Below are 14,926 nucleotides of genomic sequence, written 5' to 3'. Positions count from 1 at the left end.
ATAGTTCTCTACACCAGTCCATATAGCTGACTAGTTTGTTCATTAAATGCTTAGGGATATTCACATATAGATAAAAATAAATGCTTATTTTCAAAAGTGCCTTTTATGGCCACAAATGATTCTATAAAATAAAAAATTTAGTTGCACTAAAATGATGGAATCAAAATAATAAGGTAACAACATAGTGATATTATTTCCCTAAGTTTCATAAAACTCAAAAACTCTAGAGGCAAAATAATATCAAGCAATACAATTGTTGGAGATGTTCCAGATGAGTTCAAAAGATACTGAAATACAGTTCCCTTATCTTTGTGGACAAGTAGGGGACTATTTTGGGAAAACACTGTAAAGCATGTCTCTATATCTGTTATTTTTGCTGGATTGTATTTCTTTGTTACAAAGAAGGGTTCAACTTTGCTTTAGGGAGTGGGATTTCAGAAATAATTATTTAAAACCAAAAAACCAATACAATTTATCAAAAGAAATGAAAAGCTCAGATTAATAAATCCTAATGTACAATAAAGTATCTGGCATTACTTATGCAAGGTATTGCAGGAAAAAAAGGGGCAAATGTTATAGTTCTTTTTTAAAGGAACCAGACATAATTTTTCACATACTATGAAGGAATTTGATTTCAATTATTGAAAAAATTCTATAACATATAAAACATGGTAAAATTTAAGAACCAAATATGGCTTTATGAAAACAGATCATGTTTATTTAACCTCATTGATTTTCTGACAGTGTTCTTATACTCATGGATAAGGACACTGGTATAGATACAGTTACTAGGATTTTAGTAAAGCCATTTGAAAAAAAGACCACATACACATACTATGTGGAAAAGATGGGTCTATGTGGGCTACGTGATATTCAGTTGTTTTAATCATGTCTAACTCTTTTTATTTAAAACCCTCACCTTCCATCCTGGAATCAATACTGTGTATTGGTTCCAAGGCAGAAGATTGGTAAAGGCTAGGCAATGGGGATTAAGTAACTTGCCCAGGGTCATACAGTTGGGAAGTATCTGAGGTCATATTTGAACCTAGGACCTCCCACCTCTAGGCCTGTCTCCCAATCCACTGAGCTACCCAGCTGCCCCTCATGTCTAACTCTTCATAACTCCATTTGGAATATTTTTTGGCAAAAATACTGGAGTGGTTTGTCATTTCCTTCATCAGCTCATTTTATAGATGAGGAAACTGAAGCAAACAGGTAAGTGATTGCCTTACTCAGGCCTTCCTGACTCCAGACCTGGCACTCTTATGTACTGTGCCACTTAGCTGCTCCACATTTGGAATTGTTGAATGGTCAGGCCCCAAATGTGGTAATTTGGTGATTTGGCATCAACTCACAAAAGCAGCTCAAGTTCTGGCTTGGTCCCATGCTATTTTTATCAGTGAAAGGGCAAAGATGGCATACTTATCAAATCTGGGGGGAGTAGCTAATATTTTGAATAATAGTGTTAGGATTCCAAATGCTTCTAAAGGGCCAAAACACTGAGGTAAATCTACTAAATAATTTAATAAATAATAATTTTAAAGGTATCAATATAAAGTACAATTAATTATAAAATGAATAAATAGATAAAATTCTTAATTATAAAATGAATTAGATCAGTGATTCTACAACTGTGGGGCATGTGATCCCTGCAAATTATTACAAAGGTCCCAAAATGCAAAGTTGGACCAAGAATCTCTGTTTGTATCTTTGATTCTACCAAAATATGAAGTATGACTTAGTATCATAAATGAACATTTCTCCTAAGGACCTAATATCTCACAATATACAAATTACTGTTTAAAAATATAGAGAGATGCTTTTGAGATAAATAAAATTTGAATTTTAAAATTTATTTAATTTTATCATTTTTATTAGTTATTAATAAATAAAATTTATTTATAACTACTATTGTGTGAAGATGTGAAATTTTTTAATATCCCAAAAGGCAGATATAGCCTATAAATAATAAAAAGTAAGGTTAAATTTTAGGCTTCTCTTTAAGTTTGCTATTTACTGTATATATACTCAAATCCTAACACTAATCAAAGGAGATATTCCTTCTGTGTTAATTACAAAAAATGTGATAGTCAAATGATATGCATTCAGCATAATAAAAACCTAGTACCATTTGTTACACTCATTAGTTGGCTAAAATGTGGTACTTACTTTTTATGAGAATATCCTGTAGAGCATTTTAAAATGAAGTAAATATATATCAACCATACTCTGAATTTCAAATATTTCCACAAAAGATTAGATATAATCATCTTTTTTTTTTTTGAGGAAGTTTTTTTAAAGCATTAAAGGTGGTACTGCCAAAACTCACTTAAAGCTCTCAGGCAAGTAGATTGAGGAGAAATTAATTAGCTAATGGACCTATTCAAAATTAGTTTCCCTTATACCGTAATAATTCTACGAAATAATCCTTTCAAGCAGACTATCAAGCAAATCATATTTTAAACACAATTAATATAAGCAACACTTTTAATAACATCCTTTATCTAACTATATTTCCTATGGACTTAATTTCACATACATATTTTATTTTATGACATTGACAGAACTGTTAATAACAATATATTAAACAACAATCTGGAATTAAAGAAGGAAGATGTTCCAAATTCTATTTTTGATATGGACTTTTTAAGTAACTGTTGAAGAAATCACCTTTTTTTTTGTCTTAGATTCCCTATTTATGAAATAAAGTAAGGTGACATTTTTTTACTACTTCTCTTTTTTTCCAGGGTCCAAATAATAAAGTTAAAGAATTTAAGATTTGAAAGTAGTTATCTAGTCCAGACTATACCTGAAAAATGGATTCTTACTACACATTGAATCACATATGTACAATTGGGAAAGGCCTTATAGATCTTGAAGTATAACTCCCTCAGTTTAGAGGTCCAGAGAGGCTAAGGAACCTGCATGGGATTATGGAACTACTAAGTATCAGAGACAAAGCTTGAACTCAGGTCTTCTTGTTTCTACATCCAGTTCTCTATCCATTACACCATGATGTCAACACAATATGTTTTCAGACAGGTAGTTAATTGATAAATGAGAATCAACTGTTCTTTAAGGTAGTCCATTCCACTTTTGGCTATCTCTAATTATCAGCACATTTTCTATTGATATTCCAGTTGAATAGATGATTTCATCAGTATGGGTATTCTCTCTGGTAATACAGATTGAAACCAATTAATTCCTTCCTATTCTTTGTGATTCTTACCATGTTCTACCCTAAATTTATTACAGGAAATCTATCATTGCTTTTTCTTGATACTGCAAGGATATCCATTTCCAAAAAAAAAAAAAGATGATTATATTTAATCTTTTGTAGACACCATTTACACTTAAGATTCATCACATAACTAAACCAGCTCTACCTTCCACCCCACCCTCTGTTCAGAGATGCTCTTCCTGCCTCCTTCATTCCCCTGTAATGACTATGGGCATCAGCAACTGCAGAAAGCAAAACTATGGGAGGAGAGAAGGGTCAAGAGACAACTGTATTCATTCAGATAGGGGTCTAGAGATTTTTCAGCCAACTGAATATCATACTCTCTTTAATAAGAATAATTCATCTAATTTATTCCATGTACATCATCTACCTCAAATATACATATTGTTTAACACACCTAAAAGGACATGATCCAATGCTGAAATCTGGACAAATAGAGATTCTTTATCCATTTGGTCCTTATAGCATGGATGGATAGACCAAACTCCTTTGGGTGATGACTACACTCTTCTAGGAGATTCTATAACATTCAGAGGTTTGCTGCAATAAGCACAAATGGCATTTGCAGATGGAAGTAATTGAAGGATCTTAATATTCACAGGGAATCCCTCCTTAACTTAGACTTCTGTGAAAGATTTCTTTCAACCCAGTGACAAATGCCTTTGGGATCTGGAAAATCGCCCTTTGTCATACATAATATTATGTTTATGATCAAAGAGTCACTTAATAGTTATTTCTGTGTTATGTCTTCCATGGAATCCTGAATGATCCTTATGGGGTCTGTTGGTTCCTCACTTACTTCTCTCTGAGGATATCTTTAATAAATATGGCTCTAATGAAGATTTTGTAGAAATGAGAGAATAAGCATAAAGGTCATTAGTGATTGATGCCTGCTCAGTCACGTTTTAGGTATTAATATCAGTCTTTAAATGTTATCACTATTTTATCACCTCTAGGATAGCTTCTTTTTCCTTCTTTTATTTTCTTTAGTGCCATTTCTACCTCTTCTGTAAGAACATTATATTTCCAGACTTTTACACTATCCTTTTTACATATTCTCTGCTCTGGGTATACACAACAATAAAACAACAAATATTTATTAAGCACCTATGCCGCCCCCCCCCCCCTTTTTGGTTATAGTCCTCTTATTTTCATCCTTGAATGCCCCTGGCTAACTATCTGGCCAAGCTTTCCTTTTTTTTGTTTTTGTTTTATGATATGCAATTAATAATCTTCCATCATACTTTTTTGGAAAGATTTTACAGACAAATCTGGCAAGCAAGTCACATGTGACTAAGGGGCTTTCAAGGCTCTTTCAGTCTTTTTTTGTGGCAATTAATTACATTTTTTAAACTTCTAAAGGAAAGTTGTTCCTATTTGTTTTCCATTTTCTGTTTTGATTTTAATAGTTTGCATATATAATTCAGGGTTAAGTAATTTTAATGATATACCATAGCTTTTCCTCATTATTATTTTTTTCTTGCCTTTTTTCCTCCCAATTTTTAATCTTAGCTCTAATAATTAATTGACTTATTACACACATAGATAGCTGATTCAAGAATAGGTGTCACATCAATAACAAATCTTTTCATGTTTGTTCAAAATATAATCTATTTCATGCTTTATGATGTTATTTGGTTCTCATGTACAGTACTTTTTGATTCTTTCTTCAGTGAAAATATTAATGATAAAGAGGCATGAAGTTTCTTTAAGTTTTTGTTCTCTTTCTTTTTCCTGAATCCTACTTTCCCATGTATTTCTCCCTATCTTTAACTTTTTCCCCCTTTGCAATGTAGTTATTAAGAATATTTGAACATTTTCTAAAGCTCTTCATAGAATTTCTCTACTACTTCAACTTCAGCAACTGACAATGAGTTATATATAGTCTGTATTTATTTACATGAGGGCCTTTTTGCAAATACTTATCATTAGTACTGTAAAGTATAATGACTATAAATATCTACTTAAAAAACCTATTTCTTATTGATTCTGTCATCTGATAGAATTCATTCTGACAGTCCTTTTTTTTGTCCCTCCAGAGTATACCCAGTTTCCATTCATCTTTCTATTGAGCTTTGTATTTTTCTTCAGATTTATGATAATAAAAATATAGAGAATATAGTATCCCATTAGGCTAACTGTTGATTTAAAAGAGATTGCTACAGTAGCACAAAATATCTCTTTATACCTTCGTTTATAACAAAAAATCTCTTTTCATCCATATGTCAAGATGTATCAATAGTTTTTGGAAGATTTAACAAGAGAAAATAACTCTGTTCAGGGGCCTTCTGATATAAGATGAGGCATAAAACAGAGAAATGTAAGATCACCAAAAGTACTTTCCATTGTGGTGGAAATACAAAAAATTAAGTCAAACAACAAGTACTTCTGTGTCTGCTATGTGCCAGGAACTTTGCTAAGCCCCGGGAATATAAAGAAAGGCAGAAACACAGTCCTTCTTCTCAAGGAGCTCCCTGCCTAATAGGAGAGAGCACAGAGCACAGGCAAATCACTCTATGCATAACTGCAAATGTAAAGTAATTTTAGGTGGAGGAAGCAACAGCAGGAATAAAGGGACAGGAAAGGTCTCCTCCAAAAGGAAGTATCTGAGAAGGGTCAAAGTAGATAAGAGTGGGAGGTGAGGAATGAGATGATTCTAGACCCAGGAAATAGCTAGCACAAATGCAGAATGGGAAGATGGAGTGTTTTCTCTGAGAAACTGTAAAGACTCCAGGGGAGCTAGTACAAGGTATGGAGAGAGGAGGAAAGTCTTATTAGACCAGAAAAGGAGAAGAGGTCATGCTGGGAAGGGCTTTAAATGCCCAATATAAACTAAGGAATCACACAAGTTTGGGGGTTACATGGTCAGACCTGAACTTTAGGCATAGAATAGTATGGAGAAAAGGTTTGGGCGTCAGGCTGACCAGCCTAGAAACCTCTAATGTAATCCAGGCAGGAGTATTCCTTGACTTTTAATGATCCTTAATAAACCTCATAAAATATAATATTTTTATTATTAAAGATATAATTAAATTTTTACAGTACCGAGGGTTTGTACAAAGGTAGTACATCTATACGAGTGAAGAATAGGGCATGTAAGAGATATCGTACAAGATGCAACAATAGATGGTGTACTGAGGATGGCAGGGCAGTGGTGATCTCATCTATAATAGGGAAGCTGGGAAGAAAGGAAGGTTGGGGGAAAGGAGAATGAGTTCTATTTTGGACCTGTTGAGTCTCAGGCGCCCTATCAGCTATTTATTCAATTTGAGTTGTCCAAGAGGCAGCTGATGTGGAAAGACTAAGTTCAGTAGATAGAATGGGGTTGGATGTGTTGGGTGTATTTGTGCACACACAGACTACATAGATGGGGGTGAGTTTCTCTGGATTAGCAGTATTTTTATGCCACCATTTCAGGACAGAAGGGCTAACAAGAGACTGATTTAGAATGCTATTGGTGGCAATAATGACTGCTAAACCCATAACTATGTGAACATAAGTGAAGTTAACCAAGGAGTTTGGGAAACAAAGTAAAGTGGTAACAGAAATGTTGGGCTAATATGTGGGGGAAAGTAATTTAAAGCACAATAAAAGGATGACCTGCCACATGAGATACTACAAAGTTTATCCCTACATGACTAGGGTTTGCCAAATTTTACTTTATCAGTCACTACTATCACAGAGAAATAATTTTAATTAGCTGAATATAATCATTTTTATACTTAAGAATATGTATACTCAAGACATTTTATCCCCCGAATTCTCAAAGAAATAGAATTTAATTTCTGCAAAATTATTCGTTCCTTTAACCATGGAGAAATAAAATATGATTTAACTGAGGTTTTTGTTCTTACCTATTTTCACGTTCATACATCTCCTTTGAGGTGCTTCGAAGGTGTTCAATTTCTTGATTTGTCTTCAATTTGATTTGTTCAAGTTCATCACGGAGTCTACTTTCATATTCTGTTTTATAAAGATCTCTATAAGTATTTGAAAAGAAAGAGAGAGAAGAATCTTTATAGATTTAAGATAGCTATACCTCTATGAAATATTCTAATCTGTTATGTCATCTACATCATATATTAAACTTTTTGCAAAAGTTAGTTATGTACAATGGTGCTATAATTTAAAAAATTTTGTGATACTCACCTAAAAACTCAACTTGTTGAATACATCTGTCTTTTATTCTAAGGGCCAACATAAAAATCAATAATTTCTGTTATGACTTTCTAATATTTTACTAATGGTATGTATATGTTCCTAGGAGCTTAGGCATTTCTGCAAATGGTAGGTCTATGTTTTCCATTTAAAAATAATAACTTGTCATTTTCCCCTATAAAGCATCTAGAAAGAATTCTGGGGAACTGGCAGGGGTGGGGTGGGATTTAATGGACAGTGAGGGATATAATTAAGACATTTTTCCTCGTATTAGTAGGCTTTTTTGTAACACAAAGATTATAGAAGACATAATAAGGATGGCTTAATTTAATGCACATTTTAGTGCCTAATGTGTTTCTCTGGCTAAATGAAATTTCAAAGATACTTATGATATCCATTCTACTTTCATAAACAAGAAACAAAAAAAGCCCCTTAAAACCACATTCTTTTAAAATCAAAATCTGATGGGCAGGAAAGGATATTATAAAATGAAATGAAATAGTAGTAAACTTATTTCTCTTGCTTTTGGAAAAGACAGAATTTTCACAATGGAAAAAACCAACGGTGCCTAGAAGGATCAATTAGCCTAAATACAACTTCTTTGGAGGTAAGATAAACTGTCAGTCTAATAATTAAGTGCAAAACAGGAAAATAAAATCACTACCTTTCCCCAAAGAATAATTTTCCTTAAGAAGTAAAGGTTTGGGGGGCAGCAGGGTGGCTTTATGGCTTGAAAGCCAGGCCTAGAAACAGGAGGCCCTAGGTTTAAATCTGGCCTCAGACACTTCCTAGCTGTGGGACCCTGGGCAAATCACTTAACCCCCCATTGCCTAGCCCTTACCACTCTTCTGCCTTGGAACCAAAACACAGTATTGATTCTAAGATGGAAGGTAAGGTTTAAAAAAAAGAAAGTGAAGGGCTAGGACAGTGGCATTATGTTGATATGTATAGAAAATAAAGTAAAACTTGCCTAGAGGTCACATATTTTTCATACATTTCCTCTCTAGCCTTTTTGGCTTCCTCAAGTTGAACCTGAAGTCTCTCAATTCGATCTTCTTCATGGGCACAACGTATATTAAGTTCCATGTTTTGACGATGAAGGTACTCTTTATCCTTTTGTAGCAAAGTAAGAGATTGCTGCAAGGTTGCAACCTAAGGACAGAGAAAATATTCAACAGGTTATGGATTCTGGCTCAATTTTTAAACCACACAGGGTTATTTTACTTTTTTGTTTGTGCTTTCATTTGCCATATAAAATGATTATTCATTTAAAGAAGGAAACAACCAAATAAATGCCTGTGTTACAATTACCTACAAAAAAATTTGCTATAAAATTTTTCTTAAGTGAAATATATCAAAAATAACTTTTCTTCTCTTCTACAAACACCACCAACACCACCAATAATCCTTTATTATTTTGATAGGAAAAAGGTTTTTAAAATGTAAAAATTTTGAAAGCTTACCTCTTTTGATAGATCATTTCTTTCTTTAGTTTGTGCTTTATAAGAAGCTTCTAAGATTTCATGTTTTCGTCTAAAATCAGATAATTCTTGCTCAAGTGCATCCCGATCACTGAAAAAAGAATAAATTGGGATATTTTTGTGATTTTTGCTTTCACTTCTTAAATTCTGATATTCATATTCAATCACTGAAGTAGAGATTCTATAGCTTTGACTTTTAAAAGAATTGGTCACATGAATTAGAGAGAAACTGACCCATTTATTCCGATACCAAAAGGTGACTTACTGTTCAGGTATAATCTAAAATGACAGAATCATAGAACCTTAGAGCTGGAGAGGACCAAAAGCACTATGGAGTTCAGGACTCCTCCTTATTTTTTAAATAAAATTAGGACACTGGAGATTAGCATTTTGTCTATAATTAACATAAAATTAGGAGAAGCTAGGTGGCACAGTGAGTAGCATGCAAGGCTTGGAGTCTGGAAGACTCATCTTCCCAAGTTCAAATCTGGCTTTAGACACATATTAATGTATGACACTGGGCAAGTCATTTAACCCTGTTTGCTTCAGGTTCCTCATCTGTAAGATGGGCTGGAGAAGGAAATGGTAAACTACTCCAGTATCTTTGCTAAAGACAACCCCAAATGGGCTGATTAAGAGGCAGGCATGGCTAAAAAATGGCTGAATACAATGGAAAAACTGGGGCTCTTTGTTCAAGTCTTTTAGACAAATCTATAACCACACATTTTCAAATTTTCTTATAATAAACATAAATTATTTTATGATTAAAAATGTACTGGTTTACTAAGATAAAACAACTTAAACTTAATTAGTAAGATATTCTCAAAAAGCAAGTCTTTTAGAAAAATTAATCCCTATTGTAGTGTTCAATATATTTTCCAGTGATATTTAACTTTTTATAATAGTCCTAAATCTTATCTTAATCAAAACCCTCTTTGGAACTTATACTTTGTTTTAAGGTTTCAGGACAGTTTGATATCAAAAGTTCCTGCACAGACTCTTTTGGTTCTTCTGTGACTGTTCTGTTCATAGCAATTTCTGAAGTCATAGCTAACAGATTTCTGGTTTCTGAATCTGGAATTACTCCTTTCTCGGCTTTACATATAGGAAGAAATAAAAGCCACAGAATACCAAACAGATCATCTGTGCTGAGTGGAGATACCATCCTGTTATCCCTAGAATATTTCTTTCCAACTAGAAGGGTAGAAATTTCTATAATAATAACAACAAATATTTATATAGTGTTATATATATATATATATATAACACTATATAGTTATATAGTGAAGTAAGTACAATCTAGTGAAAAGGTACCATAAAGATAATTCCATTTTAGAGGAGAGGAAGGTGAGATTCAGAGAAATGAAATGACAATGTATACATCTGGGATTCACTCAAGCCTCTTGACTTCAAATTCCATTTTATATCTACCTCTTATCAGATATTTCTAGAAGGGAGTGGCTCTGCTTTATTAACAATAATAAAATAATTATGATGACTCAATGGATAGTCAGGCCTGGAGAAAAGAGGTTCTGGGTTCAAATCTCACTTTTGGTACTCCCTAACTATGTGACCTTGGGCAAGTCACTTAATGTCTACTACATAGCCCTTAGTGCTCCTTTGCCTTGGAATTTCAGATATTGATTTTAAAATAGAAGATAAGAGTTATTTAAAAATAATCACTTGGAAATTCCTTTAGATCATGAAGAAAACCTCAGATGAATAGTGTTCAGAATTATCTTGAAAAAACTCTACTCTCTTATCAGAAAATAATATTTTATTTTATGCTAAAAATTTTTCCGTGGTAACATGCTTTTCCTTCCTCTCATCCCATCCCCCTCCTGGAACTGACAAGCAGTTCCACTGGGTTACACACACACACACACACACACACACACACACACACACACACACACACACAATCATTTGGACCCATTTCCACGTTACTCATTTTTGTAAAAGAGCAGCCCTTTGAACAAAAACCCTAAATCACATACTCATATAAATAAGTGACAAATTACATGTTTTCTTCTGAATTTCTATTCCCATAGTTTAGAAAATAACATTTTAAACCAAAACAAAATATTTTTTCAAAACAGATACTTAAATTGTTTTATTACAGTTTGAGATATGAAATATTGTTTTCAACTGTCAACACCTGGCATACCATTTAGATTTTTTAAGACCTTACTATACTTTAAAACACAAGGTAGAATCAAAGCCAAATAAATTAAAATTTCAAAGGTACAATTTTCAAAATTTCTACTCAGATAACCTCTCAGTAAAGACAGTAAATTTTCCTGGTGCTAGGGAGCCGTCCATCACAAGATCAGAGAGAGCGCCCTATGCTCTCAGCCCATGGCTGCTCCCACTGCTACTGCTGATCTCTGGCTTGCTTGGCTCTCCCACACTGTGCCATCTGGGTAAACTTGCTCTTATTCAGGCTTTATCTATTTTCCTCTACTTTGAGTCATTATTAATAAATCTTAAAAAATATATGATACTTGGAGTGTTGGATATTAATTTTTAATCTTACACATCTAAAAATATTGAGAAAATACACAATAGCAACATTACAAAATAAGAAAGTACCAATTGCACTAGTAACTTTTTGAGTAGAGATGTTAAAAAGTGAGTTGCATATCCAAATTAAGGAGTAGATGGTGGCAAAATTTTTAGCCCAATTCAAATAAATGTTTCTTGGGAGTGAAAAAGATATATGAAGACTGGAAGGTAAATGCTTTGGGTGGGAAGGCACTTTAAAAATTACTTAGATTTTTACTTCTTGTTTCTGAAGCACACACTCCTAGGCCACCAAACTATCTCCAATTAGAATGTAAACTCCTTGAGGGAAAGGGTTGTCTTATCTGCTTATATTTTCATCTCTAGCACTTAGCACAGTGTCTGGAATATAGTAAATGCTTAATAAATGCTTTTTTAATCAACTGAAAGTGAAACTGTATGAGATTAATTATAGTGAGGAGTTAGTAAATTGCAGAAAAATTAGATGAAAAACAATAATGGCTTAGGAAATAAAAAAGATGAACATAAACATTAATTAATCTGAAGAATTAATTTAAAAAACATCAAGATGTAGGAGGGAGGGATTCTCTTTCTTTCCTTCTTCCTTTCTCTTTTCTAATTGGGGAGGAGAAGTAGGCAGAAGGGAGACTAAATGTTTATTGCAATAAAACAAAAGTTAAATAATTAACTAAAGACTACAAAACTTAGGTATCTAGTATATTCTTACCTTTTTACCTTATCATAGTTCTCTTGTCTGTAGTCACCTTGTTGAATTAACTGTTTTGTATCTGCTAATTCCAATGTCAAACGTTGGCATCTAACCTGAAGTTCTGAATGATTTCTTCGCTCATCCTCATAGGTCTATGTAAATAAAAATTACAGTGAATCATTTCAAATAATGTATATCAGATTCTGCAGTTGAATCATTTTTTAACGTTAAGAATGCTTTTACAAACAAAATGCACAACTTTAATTTTTTTTTTTGTAACTTATAGTCTTCATAAAAAGAAAATCTAAAATATATAAAGTTTGGTTAGTTTTTTTTTCCTTTTAATCCCAAAGTCTGCTTTTCTTCTTAACCAATATCATTAAGCACCATCAGACTGACCCTACTTTTCTCACAAAGTAAAAAACATAAGTAAAATGAATAGACATAGCTGCATCTGTCACATTCTTTATTTGTAGTTTCCTATCTCTATCAATATGAGGGAGTTGTATTTCATCATTAGTGTTTGGAACCAAGATAAACCATTAAAACCGATCAGATTTCAAATCTCTTTTAATGTTATTTTTGTTGTGTATATGACTCTTTTGATTCCGTTTACTTTATCCTGAATGGATTTATACAAGCCTTCCTATGTTTTTCTGATTTGCTTATTTCTCATAATACAATAAGGTTTCATTACAGGATCATAGACTCCTAAAATTTGGTGTTGGAAGTGACCTTAGTGAGCATCTAGTTCAAACCTTACCCTAAAAGAACCACCATTATAATTAACAAAAAGTCACCCAGCCTGCCTTGAAGAATTCCTGTGAGGGGATCCAACCTCTTGCCACGGAATTATAATTGATTACAATTTGTTCAGTCACTCAGCTAAAAACCACCCACTTTGGCTCTAGTTTTGGGTTCCAAGAAAAATGAGCAGCTGTGTATGTAGGGATCTTTAGCTTTCTCTCTGACACTCTTGAGGCATATGCTAAATTAATGAGATGGCTGAGTCAAACAGTATGAACAGTCAGTGATGAACAGAGAACTTCTCATAGAAGTGCAAATGATCTTCAAGAAGGCTTATCTAATTTACAGTATTAATAGTATACTTGTCTTTTTGCAATTCTTCCAACTTGAACCATTTCCATCTTTGGTCATTTCTAAAACTTTGAGGAACACAAGATGAAATCTTAGAATTGATTTAATTTGAATTTTACTTATTAGTACAGTTTTGGAACAATCTTCCATATAGTTGTTGGTAATTTTCAGTGGAAAAAACCTCATTTCTCTTGATCAATTATCTATTAGACAACAGCTCTTATAAAGGTTGTCCTAAATGTCTTAATGAATTTTTAAGAATTTTGGGATTTCTTGCATATACGAGTTCCTATTATCTTGAATATCAGTCCCTTATCAGAGATATATAATGTACAAATAAAAGAATCAGAGATTACCTGAGATCCAATAACTAAAAAAATATATTTTTGACAACTATATTTCTGTTTTCTTTTATAAAATTATGCACTTTATGAATTTTTAAAAATATTCTGAAAAGTGGTTCATTGGGATTTCATCCAACATCCAAATGTGTCCACGAAATAGTCAGACTAGACTTTGAACTACTCTAACCCTCTTATTTTATATAGATAAAGAAAATGAGGCCCAAAGAAGGCCTGAAGGTTTTATAAAAGTGAGTTGTGAAAAGGTTTATTCCTTTTCTTTCCTAAAGTTTCCTCTCCCTTTTACTTCCAGATAGAAGTACAGAAAGGGAGGAAAGGAAGGAGTTTTCTCACTTTATCTCTCTCTCTAAGCTTGCTGAGTGACTTGTGCATGGCCAGGAAAGCCCTCAGAAAAAGGCTGGACTTCCAGTTCTTAAATTCTTTATTCCAACCATTTTCTTTTATGAGTACTGATCTGTCTAGAATTTCTGAGTGATCTTTTTATTCAAATTCAAAAGCTCCCCATAGAATCAGAGTTCCTGAATCCAACTGGGAGCCAGCATCCCAGAGTTGGAAAAGATTTCTTTAAACTTACTAGAGAAAGAAGAGTATCTTTACCAAAAGGATTATTTGCAATTTAAAGACTAAAAAGTCCAACCATGAAGGGAAAGATCTTGACCAAGTCAATGAATATTACTATTTCTTGATACGTACAAGTATCTTGATAAGTACAAGATGAATGGGGAATGTTTGTTCAAGAGTTTCCTTGAGTCCTTAAAGTCATACATTTTCTGTGGTAGGTGAAATGAAGACTGTCACATAAGTCAATACCCATACTATACAATGACACCCCATGACACAGTTGGGAATCCTCTTTTCCCTCTCTGAAGAAACTTTGACCACAGTCATATCTAGGTTTTATTCAGACTTTCCTAGAGTTTTCCCCAAAAGTGGGAGCAATGGGCCCCAAGAGAGATCCCTTTGTTGGTCAGGCCCCTAAGACCAACCCTAGGCCAAATAAATCCAAAGTATTTATTGGTGTTATGGGTACATCAGTAATATTTATTTTACCCATATCCTTATTGCAACAGTTAATATATTGCCATTGAAAGCAAATACTACCTCTTGGTTATAGATATATACTTTTGATTATATTAAAGAAGGGTGTTCCCAAGACTAGACTATTTTGAGTACTGTACTTTTTATTAATATAACCATGTGGGTTATGTCAAGGGAAGCCTGTAGTAGAGTGGAAAAAGGCAAGAGATTTCAATTCATTTTCCAACTCTAGTCACTTTGTTTTATTCCTCCCTGAATTGGATAATATGACCATATTTGTCATATAAAAGAAATCTGGTAAAAAGGATTTTCTTCA

At 33.2% G+C, this 14,926-nt stretch overlaps 1 protein-coding gene across 6 annotated transcripts in view; it reads right to left on the bottom strand.

The window, feature by feature from the left end:
- Positions 1–14,926, bottom strand: part of PIBF1 (progesterone immunomodulatory binding factor 1) — a 289,035-nt gene that overhangs the window by 225,750 nt on the left and 48,359 nt on the right. For all 6 annotated transcript variants that reach the window (XR_008914089.1, XR_471492.2, XR_008914090.1 and 3 more), the window contains exons 6-9: positions 12,131–12,264; positions 8,863–8,971; positions 8,370–8,551; positions 7,096–7,221 (exon numbers count right to left, since the gene is read on the bottom strand). Coding sequence is in view for 3 of the 6 variants with exons in the window: in XM_001365267.4 (XP_001365304.3) it covers positions 7,096–7,221; positions 8,370–8,551; positions 8,863–8,971; positions 12,131–12,264 (551 nt within the window). In the remaining 3 variants the exon portion in view is untranslated. The remainder of the gene's footprint in view (positions 1–7,095; positions 7,222–8,369; positions 8,552–8,862; positions 8,972–12,130; positions 12,265–14,926) is intronic.

Source organism: Monodelphis domestica, chromosome 8, assembly GCF_027887165.1.
Source record: "Monodelphis domestica isolate mMonDom1 chromosome 8, mMonDom1.pri, whole genome shotgun sequence".
Classification (NCBI taxonomy): Eukaryota; Metazoa; Chordata; class Mammalia; order Didelphimorphia; family Didelphidae; genus Monodelphis; species Monodelphis domestica.
Note: the sequence above shows the minus strand (reverse complement) of the source record. Positions and strands in the feature narration are given on the sequence as shown.